Consider the following 15,243-nt stretch of genomic DNA (forward strand, 5'->3'; position numbering starts at 1 on the left):
GCAGGCAGCCTTCCACAGTATGGCAGTGGGTCTCCCATGGGGGAGTGGAAATTTATTTATCACTTTAGTTCTGGAGCAATTAAACTATAAGCAGGTGGTACTCAGCTGATACTCTCAGCGTGGTGCTCACTCCCGAAGTGTGGTGCTTGGGATTAAAGGAGCGCCTCTGACATATAAGGCCAGGCACACTAGCCCTTTGAACTCTCTCCCTAGCCCCTACATTTATTTTTCTCAGAACCTCAGATGTCCCTCCAAGCCTGTCAGGAACGAGCTCTGAGCACAGAGCCAGGAGTAAGCCCTGAGCACTGCTGGCTGTGGCCAACAAACAAACAAAATATTCCTGCCTACTGGGGCTGGAGCAGGTAGGGCATTTGCCTTGCACACGCCCACCCGGGTTCGATTCCCAGCATCTCATATGGTCCTCCGAGCACCGCCAGGAGTAATTCATGAGTGCAGAGCAGGGAGTAACCCCTGTGCATCGCTGGGTGTGACCCAAAAAGAAAAAAAAAATTTGCCTACTGGCTAGAGAAAGAGAGCACATGAGGTGAGGCATTTCCCTTGCATGCAGCTGTGGTGATGGTGACGCTGGTTTGAATCCAGGTACCGCATATGGACCCCTCAGCCCCACCAGAGCCCACTCCTGAGCATAGACCCACCAATTAATTTTTCTGCCTAAGTTAAAAAAATTGGAAAAAATAATTTTAGACTGTGTTAAAGGGGTTAGCGGCTTTCCTAAAGCAAAAAAAAATTTTAATAAGTGACAATGATAGTAAATGGCATATTATGTACTTTACAAACTCAAGATTATGGTCACTAATCTTATGAGCAATGCTCTTGAGGAGCTCGTTACTATATCTATCACCTCTTATTGCACAAGAGAATTAAGTTATAGTCCCCATCTTAAGGAATTCACATCTTAGTCACGGGACAAATAAATACAGAACGAGGCGACCTGGATGTTATATTTAGCATGTGGTATGCTGGGGGCACTTGACACTGAGTTATGGTGTGAATGATATCACCAGCACAGCCGGAATTCATTTGCAGATACTGCGGGGAGTTGCTTGGATGTAGCTCTCCCCCTCACGCAGCTGCTCTACCTCTGAGCAAACCCGCATACCCCCCAAAAAGAGAGGGATCCTTGGTGGGAGGCTTGAGAGAGAGAGAGACTACGGTGGATAGGACTCTTGCCTTGCAGATGGCTGACCTGGGTTTGATCTCTGGCATCCCATATGGTCCTCAGAGCGCTGCCAGTAGCAATTACTGAGCACAGAGGCAGGAGTGAGTCCTGAGCATCGGATGGGTGTGGCACAAAAACAAACAAAAAGGGTCAATGGGTGATGGTGGTGAGATAATATAGGAATAAGATGCCTTTACTCGCTGCACTTGGCTTCAGAGCCAGGGGTCACTCCTGAGCACGCACAGACAGGGGTAGCTCTTGAGAGTGCCCTGGTGTGGTCCAAAATGCTTACTCCCACCCCCCATCACTACGTGGGGACCAGGGAAACAGTTCCAGGGTCAGGAACATACCTAGTATGTGGGAGGTCCTGAGTTCCATACCCAGGCTGTCAGCACCACCAGTACTGCATCTGGGCCCTGCATCTCTCCCTCTTCTCACAAACCCAGCCTGGAGTGGTCCCAGTAGCCCTCCATAGCTCTTACTTAAAAACAATGTTAAAAATACGAGGGTCGGGGCTGGAGTGATAGCATAGCAGGTAGGGCTTTTCCCTTGCACGCAGCTGACCCGGGTTCGATCCTCGGCACCCCATCTGGTCCCCCAGGCACTGCCAGGAGTAATTCCTGAGTGCAGAGCCAGGAGTCAGCCCTGAGCATCGCTGGGTGTGACCCAAAAAGCAAAAATAAATAAATAAACAAACAAACAAATAAATAAATACAATACTAGGATCTGCTAACCAGGGCGCCTGCCTGCACCACATACAACAAGGTCGGGTATGTAATGATGTAATACGTGAACTTTGGTATAGACAGGGTTCACTCAAGCAGCGCCAGGCCTAGCCCCAGAGCGTGGATGGATGTGGTCCCAGGTTCCACCATTCACTAAGGGGAGCCACATTCATTTCTCACAAGCTGCTCACAAGCTAAAAACAGGCAAGCATCTCTCCTTTATCACAGGTCTCAGTCCTTGCCCTCCACCGCCACCTCTCCCCCAGTTTGCTGAGCTATCTTGACCCTAGTAGAAAAGACCTGGCTGGGGCTAGAGCTTTAGCACAGCCGGCAGGGTGCTTGCCTTGCACTCAGTCAACCCTGGTTCGAATCCCAGCATCCCAGATGGTCCCCTGAGCACCGCCAGGAGTAATTTCTAAGTGCTGAGACAGGAGGAACCCCTGTGCATCGCCGGGCGTGACCCAAAAAAGCAAAAAAAAAAAAAAAATCGGGGGCTCAGATCACGGGGCAATGTTTTACATTTTCCTCATCTGTACTGTGTCTTCAGCCGAATTTCCAGTCCTCCAAGTCTACGGGGACCGGAGCGATGCAGGAGGCGCGAACGAGGCTTCCCGAGCCCGCCCGCGGGGCCAGGAGGCGGGGCAGCGCGGAGGCGGCCGCGGCGGGCGGAAGCGGGGGGGCGGGGCCTGCGCGCGCGCCGGGCGTTTGCTGCCTCAGCTGGTTCCGGCGTGTGAAAATGGCGGCGGCCGGGGCGGCGTCCCGGGAGCAGCTGGCGAGCTGGTGCACTCAACAGTTGCGGAGAACTTTCGGCCTGGATGTCAGCGAGGAAATCGTGCAGTGAGAAGCGTGTGGGGGCCGCGCGGGGAGGGCCTCTGGGGCGTGCGGGGCCCGCGCCGACGGGGAAGCGAGAGGGATGGAAAAGTTGGTCGGGGCGGAGAGACGTGACGGGAGCGGCTGCCGTCCTCAGGCCCGCGCTCGGGCGTCCGCTGCAGGGGTCGGGCCGCGGGGCCCGGGCTCGGCGGGTGGGGCACTTGGGCCGAGATTCTGGACCCTCGGACCCGTACGCGTGTCCCGGCGTCACTCTCCTACGGGGGAGGAAGGGGGAAACTGAGGGCGCTTCATTGTGCTTCGCGCTCAGCGTTTTCGTTGGCCGGTTCAAGGTTGTGTCGGGAAAGAGCTGAGACTTAAGTGGGGTGTCTGGGGGCGGGGGGCGTGCTGCAGTGCAAAGAACTGCCGGCCCCACGGCCGCGTCCTGTTTCTCTTGTTGTTTACCGCCTTTGGACCCTTCGGCAAGTACCTTTTTCCTGTCTGTGCCTTAGATGCCTCATCTATAAAATTGTGATTAGGTTTTTATTTTATTTTATTTTATTTTGCTTTTTTGGGTCACACCCGGCAATGCACAGGGGTCACTCCTGGCTCTGCACTCAGGAATCACCCCTAGCGATGCTCGGGGGTCGGGGGAATCATATGGGATGCTGGGAATCGAACCCGGGTCGGCCGTGTACAAGGCAGATTGATGCCCTACCCTCTGTGCTCCAGCCCCTAAGTTTTCTTTTTCTTTTTTTTTTCTTTCTGGGTCACACCCGGCGATGCACAGGGGTCACTCCTGGCTCTGCACTCAGGAATCACCCCTGGCAGTGCTCAGAGGGGACTATATGGGATGCTGGGAATCGAACCCGGGTCGGCCGCGTGCAAGGCAAACGCCCTACCCACTGTGCTATTGCTCCAGCCCCTCCAGCCCCTAAGTTTTCTTTAAAAACCTTTGATATTTATTCTACGAAACGGTGATGGTGACATGATTTAACGTCTGCCTCCAGTTAATTTGTTCAACAAATCGTGCGACTGCAAGGCTTTTTTTTGTTTGTTTGGGGGCCACACCCGGCGAGGCTCAGGGCTTACGCCTGGCTCTGTGCTTTAGGGATCTTACTCCTGGTGGGCTCAGGGGCCACTGGGATGCCAGGGATGGAACCTAGTGTGGCCACATGCAAGGCAAGCGCCCTACCCGCTGTACCATCGCTCCGGCCTCTTGCAGCCCGAGCAAAAAAACACAAAAACGAACAATTGAGAGTTATTGGAGGTCCATGTCGTGATGAGAGCTCTTGGCTTAGTGTGTGGGAGAGCACCGAGTCAAGAGCCCTTATTAACCTAACAAGCTTGGGACTTGATCAAAGAACCTGAAAGTATTAACCTTTTTTGGGTTGGTTGGTTTGTTTGGGGGCCACACCTGGCAGTGCTCAGGGCTTACTCCTGACTCTGCACTCAGAAGTCTGGCAGGGCGCAGGAGGTGGTTCTGGGGATCGAATTAGGGTTGCCAGGTGCAAGGTATTACAGTGTTATCTCCCTGGCCCCCACCAATAGATGTTTTTACTTTTAATTATTTCCCTTTCCAGAGTGTGGTTTGGTGTTTGTGTAACTTGGTTATGATACAGAACGGACACACTCTGGTGTAGCCCTGGGGACTCCAGACAGTGGGGCTGCAGGTGGCACTCCACCCTGAGATGCCTTGCTGGGCATCGGTTTATTGGCTTCTGTAGTCAGCGTCCTGTCAGGCAGGTGCTCTCCCATCCAGCTGTTCCCATGGCCCTTTCATGGGTTTTACTACCTTGGAATTATTGAAAAGCATAGTGTAAGCGGTTTTCATTTCCCTGCCCAGAATTTGAAACACCTTCTTTCAGCCACACCCAGAGGTACTCAGGGGTAACTCCCGTCTCTGCACTCAGGAATTACTCTGAGGAGCGCTTCGACTTTATGAGATTCCGGGGATTGAACCTGGGTCACCTGTGTGAAAAGCAAGTGCCCCACCCACAATACTATCTCTCAATATTATTGTTTTTTTTTTTTCCTGAGGTATGTTTTATCTATTGAGAGTCCTGAAGAAATACGAGAATATGTCACTGATCTCCTTCAGGGAAACGAGGGCAAAAAAGGCCAATTCATAGAAGAGCTTATAACCAAATGGCAAAAGGACGATCAGGAGTTGACTTCTGATAATCCGCAGCAGTCCTTAAAAAAGGATGGTAAGTTCATTGATGAATCTAATCAAATAAAACTGGTGTTTTATTGGTGTTTGTTTTGAGACCACACTGGGGTGTACTCAGGGCTTACTTTACTCCTGATTCTGCATTCTGGGGGACCATCTGGGATGCTGTAGATTGAACCAGGGTTGGGTATGTGTAAAACAAGCATATCCTCTGGGGACCCTATGTGATACAGTGCTGGGGAATGAACTGGGATTCACTGCCCATAAGACAAGTGCTGTAGCTACTGAACTATCTCTTCTGCCTGTAGTTTAGAATTTAATTTTTAATACAATTAAAAAGAAATTACTTATTTGGCTTTTTGAGTCACGCCTGGCAATGCTCAGGGGTTACTCTTGGCTCTGTACTCAGGAATTACTCCTGGCAGTGCTTGGGGACCATATGGGACACCAGGGTTTGAACCTGAGTCGACTACATGCAAGACAAACGCTCTCCCCACTGTACTATTGCTCCGCCCCATTAAAGTGTAATTTTATTTTATGAGGTTGTTCACAATAATTTATTACATTTAATATTCTAACCAGTATTCCAACCAATATTTTAACATTTAATATTCCAACCATATTCCGCACCAACCATATTCCGCACGGCAGAGCCTGGCAAGCTACCTGTGATGTCATTGATATGCCAAAAACAGTAACAACAACGTGCTCTTCGTGTTCTTGGAACGAGCAGACACCATTGAGCTACACTAGCATGTGACAGGGACAAATGAAGACATTACTGACACCTGCTCGAGCAAATCGATGATCAGTGGGATGACAGTGATACAGTGAATATTCCAACATCAACCCCACCATCATTATTTAGAATTTTCCCAACCACCACCCAAGCCTGCCCCAATAACAGGCCCTACATAATTTGTATTGCTTGTTATGAATAATTTGTTAAAATTTATCAAAGAAGTTTTCCTTAGAAGAAAGTGTGTGAGGATTGTTGTATCCTACCCTGTCATTAAGCCTTTGTATAAGAGATTACTGACATGTATGTTGTTATAGGTTGAACCTTATGTGCTAATATTTTTAAATCAAGATGAGTTGCCTTCTACTTGACCATCCAATGTGGAATGCTACTCTTGGTACATCAGTGGTGTAGAGTATGAGATGTCGTTCCAAGAATCCTAAAATTTTAAATAGGGTGATACAGCTGGAGTTAAATTTTTAGCTGGATGGTAACTTTGAGGATTTTGAGACATCTTCGCAGCTTGTCGATCTTTTTTGAGATTTATTACGAGTCTCTGGATCATGGCTGGTTAATAATCTCATATGACACCAGAGGCAGTTCGTGGGCTCCCAGAAGAATAGGGGGATGGAGGAAAGGTGTCCATCTCTTACTTGGTGAGAGTCTGGAGATTTTGGTCACAAAACCTGCATACCTGAGTTTTTCAACAGATTCATTCATGGGTAAGGCTCGTCTGAGCCTGTGGAGATCACCGTGAGCATAGTGGTGATGATTTGGTAATTGAGGTTTTTGGCTGCTGGGGTCTGTTTGAGCCCATGGGTCCTCTACCTGCCTTCTCCGTAGTGCATGCATGCCATGTGCTTTTACCCCTGTTTCTCTTAATTTTTTTTTTTTTGTTTTTGGGTCACACCCGGCATTGCACAGTGATTACTCCTGGCTCATGCAGGCAGGAATTACTCTTGGCGGTGCTCGGGGGACCATATGGGGTGCTGGGAGTCGAAACCGGGTCGACAAGGCAAACGCCCTACCCGCTGTGCTATTGGTTCAGCCCCTACCCCTGTTTCTCTTAACCTCATTATTTTTTGTGGGAGGTTAGGATCACGCCAGATGTGCTCAGGACTTACTCCTGGCTCTGCACTCAGGGATCACTCCTGGTGAACTCAGGGGACCATTTGTGGTCTTTGGGGATTGAACTCTGTTTAGCTGCATGGAGGGCAGGCCCCTAAATCTTGTGCTCTATCCAGCCCCACCCATTTTGTTTGTTTGTTTTTGTACCACACCTGGTGATGCTCAAGAGTTATTCCAGGCAGTTCTCGGGGACCATATGAGTTATCAGGGATCAAACCTGGCCTTGTGCGTGTTAAGCACCCACCCCACTGTACTCTCTCTGGTCCTGCCAGGTTATATTTTAGTAACCTAAAAATCAAAATTTAATTTCCTTCCCTACCGGTACTCTTCATAATTGATTATTATCTTGAAAAAATGGGTGCAGATTCTGATTTGAGAGGAAAGATAATTCAGAAGTTTGGACTAGTGCTTGGAGAGCTCAGTGGACTAGAGTGCGTTTTTTACATTCTGGAGAAGAGTGACCCATTCTTGACACTACTTGGCTACTCATATGCAGCCAGGAGTGACCTCCAAGACTGAGGTGGCAGTAACCCTGAGCATTGCTGGGTGGGCTCCAAAACAAATGTGAGCTGGGGGGGGGGGTAGCTAAAATACCCAAGCACAAACTTAGCATGTGCAGTTCCACTCTGTCCTCCAGTACTGCTGGGAATAACCCCAGACTCCGGGCTGGGTCTGGCCACCGCACTCCAGAAAACACCTGCCTAATTTGATATTTAAGTAGGAGACATCGAATTATTTGTATTAACAACCCGTTTAATGAATGCTACTATAATGTGTCTACCCCAGTATGTACATAAGTGTTTAATTTTATCTTTCCTCTTCTTTAAAGACATTTCAGATGGACAGAGGTCAGGAGACCAACTAAAGAGGAGTCGGAAGAAAGGGAGAAACAGACAAGAATTCCCTGCATTTGCTGAGCCTGATGCATCCATCGAAGTTAAAACCCCTTTTGATTTGGCCAGGGTGAGCACTTAGAGAATGAAGCTTTTTCCTAACTCTGGGAAAGAGAAATACATTTTTGCTTTTTGTTTATTTGTTTGTTTTAGGGTCACACCCAATGGTGCTTAGAACTTACTTCAGGCTCTGTGCTCAGGGATCACCGTTGGTGGGGCTCCTAGGCCATATGGGATGCCGGGGATGGATCCCAGGTCAGCCTGTGCACTGTACTATCACTCTGGCCCTGAGGAATTAATACATTTTAGAAAGCAAAGTATACAAATCATTCTAGAATGGCAAGTATTCAACAAATTAATTTTGTGAAAAGAAAGTTAAAAATAATAGTACTGTCTATGCCGAAGATTGTCAAACTTGGGGCTGGAAAGATAATACAGTAGTTAAGGTGGTTACCTTGCACATGACTTCACCCTAGTTCCATTCCCTGTAGCATGTGTGGTTCTCTGAGCCCTTTTAGGAGTGAACCTTGTGCACAGAGTCAAGAATAAGCCCTGAGCACTGCCAGGTGTGACCCCAAACAAAAACCAAAAAAAAGTTGCAGAACTTGCTTGACCTACCACCTCCTTTTCAGAAAACCATTCAGTGCCCTCTGGAAATTCATCTTTCAGTGAATAAATAGAAACTTCCTCCGAGGTCCAAAAACAAAACAGCAAAAACCATGGAACTGTCATATACTTTTAACTTCTTACTATCGTTTATTGTAATCAAAAATACTCAGAAATCTGTCACTGTCATCCCGTTGCTCATCGATTTGCTCGAGCGGGCACCAGTAACATCTCCATTGTGAGACTTGTTGTTACTGTTTTTGGCATATCGAATACACCACGGGTAGCTTGCCAGGTTCTGCTGTGCGGGCAAACTACTCTCAGTAGCTTGCCAGGCTCTCCAAGAGGGGCAGAGGAATCGAACCCAGGTCGACCCTATGCAAGGCGAACGCCCTACCTGCTGTGCTATCGCTCCAGCCCACTCAAATACAAAAGGAAAAAACAACTTCAGGGAATAGAGCTATACTACCATGGCAGGATTCAACCTCTGGCACAGCACAGCCTCCTAGCACCATCTGGAATGATCCCTCTCCCTCTCCTCCTTCTTTCCGTCCCCTCCCCCTCCCCCTCTCCTTTCTCTCTCTCCTCTCTCCTCTCTCTCTCTGCAGACCACACACATACATCCCAAAGACAGTTCTCTATCATTTTTTACGTTTATTTTTTTGTTTGGGGGGGGGTCACACCTGACTGTGCTTGGGGCTTTCTCCTGACTCTGTTCTCAGAGATCATTTCGGGGGGGGCTTGGGTGACCCAGTGAGATACTGGGGATTGAATGTGATTCAGCAACATGCAAGACAAGTTCCCTACCTATTGTGCTTTTGCTCTAATCTTACAATATCATTTATATTAAATTTTTATTTTGGTTTTACAGTTTCGGGGCTATGCCCAGTTGTGCTCAGAGTTTACTCTTGGCTCTGTGTTTAGGGGTCACTCCTGGTGATGTTTGAGGGAACATGGGCAATGTGGGAATTCAAACCCGGGTCAGGCCAATCAATGCCTTGACCCCTGTACTATATCTCTGACCCCAAGTCTTTAATTTCTCTAGAGTGTCTGCCTTGTGGTGCTGCAGCATGTGTGATTGGGGTTCTTTCCGGTCATGCTTGGACTGAGTTTACTGTTCTTTTGTGTCAGTATGTGCTTAGGGGCCATCCAGGCCAATAGAACTACAGCCTATGGTACTGGGGTCCACCAGGACTGTAGCTGGAGGTGCCTGGAGAACACACATAGCCTCTCAGCACCACCTGGAATGATCTCTCTCTCTCTGTCTCTGTCTCTCTCTTTCACTCTCGCTCTCTCTCCCTCTCCCTCTATCCCTCTCCTCACAATTGGGCTGCAAAGATATTGCAGGGGTCAAGTTGCCTTGCAACTACCCCAGTTCGATTTCAGTTACATAATGATCACCCAGCGCTACTGGAACCAAAGAACCAGGTTAGACCCACACACTGCCAGATGTAGCTCAAAGCCCTCATCCCCAAATTTACCAGCTGTCGTATCAACTAATGATGAATTCACTTTATACTAGATATACCAGACAGTCAAAGCTATCAGCAGTAGAAGCACGGTAATTATTAGGTTTTTTTTTTTTTTTTTTGAGCACAACTGTCTCTCAGACCCTGGTCATAACTGATCTCTATGTCTCCCACCTCTTTTCTTCTTTATCATTCTTTGGGATGCTATGGAGCAAAACTTCAGGTTTTTCCAATTAAGTTGTCATTAATTTGCATTGTCACTCATTATTTTGTAATAATATGTTTTTGTACAATTAGGCACAAGAGAACAACTCTTTGAAGAAGAAAACCAAGTTTGTCAGTTTGTACACAAAGGAGGGACAGGACAGACTTGCAGTTCTGATTCCTGGTCGTCATCCTTGTGACTGCCTGGGCCAGAAGCACAAACTCATCAATAACTGTCTGGTTTGTGGCCGGATCGTCTGTGAACAAGAGGGTTCTGGCCCCTGCTTATTCTGCGGTTCTCTGGTAAGCCGACTCTTCTCTGTCTTATTATGCCATTCACCTCCTGACTGAGTTCTCTTTTTTTCCTAAGTTTCTCCTTTAACATATTCAGAAACTCTAGCAAAAGGAATTTTATTCATCAGAAACCTTAAATAGCTCCTAATATTTTTGCTCTTTTAGTAAGAAAAGATATTTTCAAACCTTTCTTTTTTGGGGGAGGGAGGTTGGAGGGCTCATATTCGGTGGTCCTTAAGGCTTACTCTTGACTATGTGCTCAAGGATTACTGTTGGTGGGCTCAGGAAACCATCAGGGGTGCCAGAGATCAAACTGGGTTTGGCACATACAAGGCAAACACCCTATCCGCTGCACTAGCTCACTGGTCTCCAAGAAAAGTTTAAAAAGAAAGAAACAATATTGTTAAGAAATCCAAGACTTGGGCTGGAGCAATAGCACAGTGGGTAGGGCGATTGCCTTGCACTCGGCCAACCTGGGTTCGATTCCCACATCCCATATGGTCCCCTGAGCACCGCCAGGGGTGATTCCTGAGTGCAGAGCCAGGAGTAACCCCTGTGCATCGCTGGGTGTGACCCAAAAAGCAAAAAAAAAAAAAAAAAAAAAAAAAAAAATCCAAGTCTTTTTCCCTTTGAGTACAGGGTGGGATGTTGGGCCACACTTGGCAGCACTTGGGTTATTCCCGGCTCTGTGCTCTGGACTGAGTCCTGGCTGTGCTTGGGTTGAACTGAAATTGGCCACATACAAAGCACACGCCTCCCCTCCTTTCCTGTGCTATGTCTGGCTAGAAATCTAAGTCCTGTAACAGTTAAATTTCAAGGTAACTTAAAGGTGAAATATTCAAAGGTTTTATTCAAGTTTTCAGATATGGTTCACCTCTCTGAGGAACAGAGACACCCTGACATACTCTTCAGGCCATTCCAGCTTTTGCTTCCAGGACACCTCCTTCTTAGAGCCCTGTGGTGTCTATGAGAACGCCCCCAGCGGTGTTACAGAAGTGTCTGTAGACACCGTAATGAATGGTCTAGAAGGCTTGCTCTGCTGATGGGCTGCAGGGGCATCGGTGTCCCTGAAGGCAGTCCTTCTATATGGTTTCGTTTTTCCTTCTTTGGTGGGAAATATACATTTAGTGAATATCTTTGTAATAGATATGTTTGTAATATGTTTCTTTATATACATACACTTAGTATTCTCAGAGAAAATAATTGAAGATGACCCGAGACATGTTGTGTTGGGGGGCTGGATAGTATGGTGGGCAGGGCGTATGCCTTGCACCCAACTTGGGTTCAATCCTCAGCACCTTTTGTGTTCCCCTGAGCACCATCAGGAGAACCCTGAACACAGACCCAAAAAGCCAGCCCTGTGCTAGGTGTGGCTCCAAAACAAAAAGAGATGTTTTGTGTCATCAAAAATGTTCATAAAATGACAAATTAGGGCCAGGATGTTCTTGGTGATAAGCACATGTGAGGTTTGATCCCTGGCATAGCATATGGTCCCTGATCACTACTAGGAGTGATCTTGAGCACAGAGCCAGGAGGAAGTGTGGCTGAGCACTGCCAGTTGCAGCTCAAAAGCAAAGACAAGAAAACAACAAGACAAATGACGGTAAATTTCTTCATAAGTGGGGGTTTCTCTAGAAGGAACATTTTATAAGTACTGGCAGGATCTTGTGTGCGCTTCTTGAAATAACTGCTTAGTGCTGCAGTGTTTACTGCTTGTTCCCTTGATTCGTTAAGCTCAAAAAAACTGTTGAGTAAAGCAGATTGACTGTGAAATCTTGCAGTGTTATAAGCTCAAAATAAAATTGTTTTTAAGAAACCTCTTTATCACCTCCATTTTAACAATTTTCATATAAACAGAACGTTTTCCTTGTTTGACATATTGATAATTGAAGCAAAGAAACTATAGTATAAAACTGGTATTTACTAAATAGTATTGTAATTTGCTTCTTCTGTTCCTTTTTCCTTCTTGGACTGGAGCGACAGCACAGCGGGTAGGGCCTTGCGCGCAGCTGATCTGGGTTAGATTCCTCCCCGCACGGCAGAGCCTGGCAAGCTACCTGTGGCATATTCGATATGCCAAAAACAGTAACAGCAAGTCTCAAATCAATAAGCAATGGGACGACAGTGCTACAGTGCAGTCCCTTTTATTTATTTATTTTTTTGCATTTTGGGTCACACCTAGCGATGCTCAGGGATTACTCCTGGCTCAGTGCTTAGGAGTTACTCCTGGTGGTGCTTGGGGGACCATATGGGATGCCAGGGATTGAACTTGGGTTGGCCGTGTGCAAGGCAAATGCCCTACCTACTGTACTATTGCTCTGGCCCTCTTTCTTTTTAATAAGATCCCTGATTATATTCTCTATGTAAGATTTGTGCTGCTGAGATAGTAATTATATGGGGTGATAGTAAGAGAGCTCTCTTACTATACACCTTACTAGCTAGTAAGCAAGTAGGGTGTATACCTTGAACACAAAGCCAGGCATAAGCCCTAAGCACTGCCAGGTGTGACACAAAACCAAAAAAAAAAAAATTTGAATTTCATGATTAGAAGTAGAAGACTTGGAGCAGGAGCGAGAGTACAGTGGGAAGATCCTCTGCACCACATATGGTTCCTTGCTAGGAGTAGTTTCTGAGCATTACTAGAGTGTTTGTTTTTTGTGTTTTTGCCCCAAAACAAAACAAAAAAATAGAAGGAGCTTTTTTTTTTTTTTTTTTGGCAGCGAAGGAGGGGAGGTAGAGGGGGATTGACTTTGGAAACACCCTCAGTGGTGCTCAGGGTTTACTCCTGCCTCTGCACTCAGGAATTACACTTGAGGGACAGATACAGAATGACTGCATTCATTTGTGATATATAAAAATATATATAGTAGAAGATTAATATCTATGGCCAGGGAAAACAGAAGCTAGGAGGACTGGTCATTGGCTGGAACTAACTATGTGTGAGGGGCTGAGATAGGTAAGATAGAGAAGAGACCAGTATGAGAGTAATAGCAGGGAATGATCACACTGGACAAGATCTGAGTGTTAAAAGTAGGTAAAAGGATATTCTTGATCCTTTCAGTATCAGTATTGCAAATTACAATGCTCAAAAGGAGAGAGAGAAGAAAAGTGCCTACCTCAGAGGCAGGCAGGGGGTGGGGGGCGAGGGGAGGGAGCCTGGGGACACTGGTGCTGGGCATTGTCATTGGTAGAGGGATGGGTGTTGGAATACTGTATGACTGAAATCTAATCATGAACAGCTTTGTAAGGGTCTATCACAGTGATTCAATAAAAAGTAAAAAAAAAAAAAGAAAAGAAAAATGAAATTACTCCTGGTGGTGTTTAGGAGACTATGTAGGATGCTGGGGATCAAATCCAGGTCTGCCACATACAAGGCAGTGCCCTACCTGCTGTACTATTGCTCCAGCCCTGAGAGTAAAGGTTTATTTTTCCATGTTTATTAGGGTTATTATTTTGTGATTCCCAGGATGAAACACAGCGAAGAGCTGCACTTTGTCCAGGCTAACACTGGATCTGTTGTTTCTTCCTGCTCTCACTTTCTAGGTGTGTACTCGTGAGGAACAGGATATTTTACAGCGTGACTCCAACAAAAGCCAGAAGCTCCTCAAGAAGCTCATGGCAGGTAGGTGGCAGCCTCTGATCACACAGTCTGGTGACAGCCTCTAGGCAGCCTGTGTTTGGCTCTCTCCCTGATGTGCAGTGTAGTCACTGCTCTTCAGAACATTTATTTATATTAAAAGTTACTGTTTTGTTTTTTGGGTCCCACATCTGGCAATGCTTAGGTCTTACTCTTGGCTCTGTGCTCAGGGATCACTCCTGGTGGAGATCAGGAGACCATATGGGATGTCAGGGATCAGACCTGAGTCCGCCCTGCCTGCTATATTATCACTCCAGCTTTGTTTTCTTTAATTTTGCTGTGTGCAGTATCAAAGCCAGACCTTCACACGTGCAAGACAAGTGCTTTATCACTGAGCTACATCTCCAGTCATAAAAGTATGTATAGGGGTCTCAGAGATAATATAGGAGTCAGGTATACTGTGGAACCTACTTGATCTTTGGCACCACATATATTAGCCAGTTGAATCCCCAACCACAGAATCGGGAAAAGCTCGGGAACACCATCAGGTGGGACCCAAAAGCCAAAATAAAACATCCAGGGGCCAGAGCAGTAGTACAGCACTTGCCTTGTTCATAGCTGACTCAGGATCGAGGGATGGAATTCCGGTTCAGTCTCTCAAGCCAGCCAAGAGTGAGCCCTGAGCACAGTTGGATGTGGCCCAGAAAAACAAACCCCAAAACAAAGCATCCCTTCTCCCCCTTCTCTTGATTATCATCACAGACTTATCTGTGATGGTCATTAGCAACCACATACTTAGAAAGCTTTCTTTTTTTTATTTTTCATTTAATTTTTTAATTTCATTTTTAAAACTTTTTTTATTTTAATGAATTATCGTGAGATACAGACTTACAGACTTTCATGATTGCGTTTCAGTCAAAGAATGTTCCAGTACCCACCCCTCCACTATTGCCCCTTCCCCACCCCCAATGTTCCCAGTATCCCCCCACCCCCATCCCTTTCCACCTGCCTTTGTCAGTAACAATCCCTCTTACTCTTTGTCCTTTTGGCTATTATGGTTTGCAATACAGGTAAAAAGCAGCCATCATGTTTGGTCTATAGTTTACTTTCAACGTGCATCTACTATCCCAAGCGATCCCTCCAATCATCATTTATTTAGTGCTCCTCTCTCCATCCCAGCTACCTTTTCCCTTAGCACATGAGATCGGCTATCAAGCCGTGCGGCAGTCCTCCTGACCTTAAGTGTCCTGAGGTGTTAGTCTCCTATTATGTTTCTTTATATTTCACAAATGAGTGCAGTCCTTTTATGTCTTTTTGACTCATTTTACTTAACATGGTACTCTCCATGTTGATCCACTTGTACGCAGATTTCATGGCTTCATTTTTTTTCTAACAGCTGCATAGTATTCCATTGTATAGATATATCAAAGTTTCTTTAACTAGTCATT

General features: G+C 46.6%; 1 protein-coding gene across 4 annotated transcripts in view; it reads left to right on the forward strand.

The window, feature by feature from the left end:
- Positions 1-2,614: 2,614 nt before the first annotated feature.
- Positions 2,615-15,243, forward strand: part of TRIP4 (thyroid hormone receptor interactor 4) — a 53,050-nt gene continuing 40,421 nt past the window's right edge. For all 4 annotated transcript variants that reach the window (XM_004619622.2, XM_055126451.1, XM_055126453.1 and 1 more), the window contains exons 1-5: positions 2,615-2,742; positions 4,753-4,922; positions 7,582-7,715; positions 10,018-10,227; positions 13,762-13,840. In XM_004619622.2, coding sequence (XP_004619679.2) covers positions 2,642-2,742; positions 4,753-4,922; positions 7,582-7,715; positions 10,018-10,227; positions 13,762-13,840 — 694 coding nt within the window. In that variant the 5' untranslated portion in view covers positions 2,615-2,641. The remainder of the gene's footprint in view (positions 2,743-4,752; positions 4,923-7,581; positions 7,716-10,017; positions 10,228-13,761; positions 13,841-15,243) is intronic.

The sequence above is a fragment of the Sorex araneus genome, chromosome 2, assembly GCF_027595985.1.
Source record: "Sorex araneus isolate mSorAra2 chromosome 2, mSorAra2.pri, whole genome shotgun sequence".
NCBI lineage: Eukaryota > Metazoa > Chordata > Mammalia > Eulipotyphla > Soricidae > Sorex > Sorex araneus.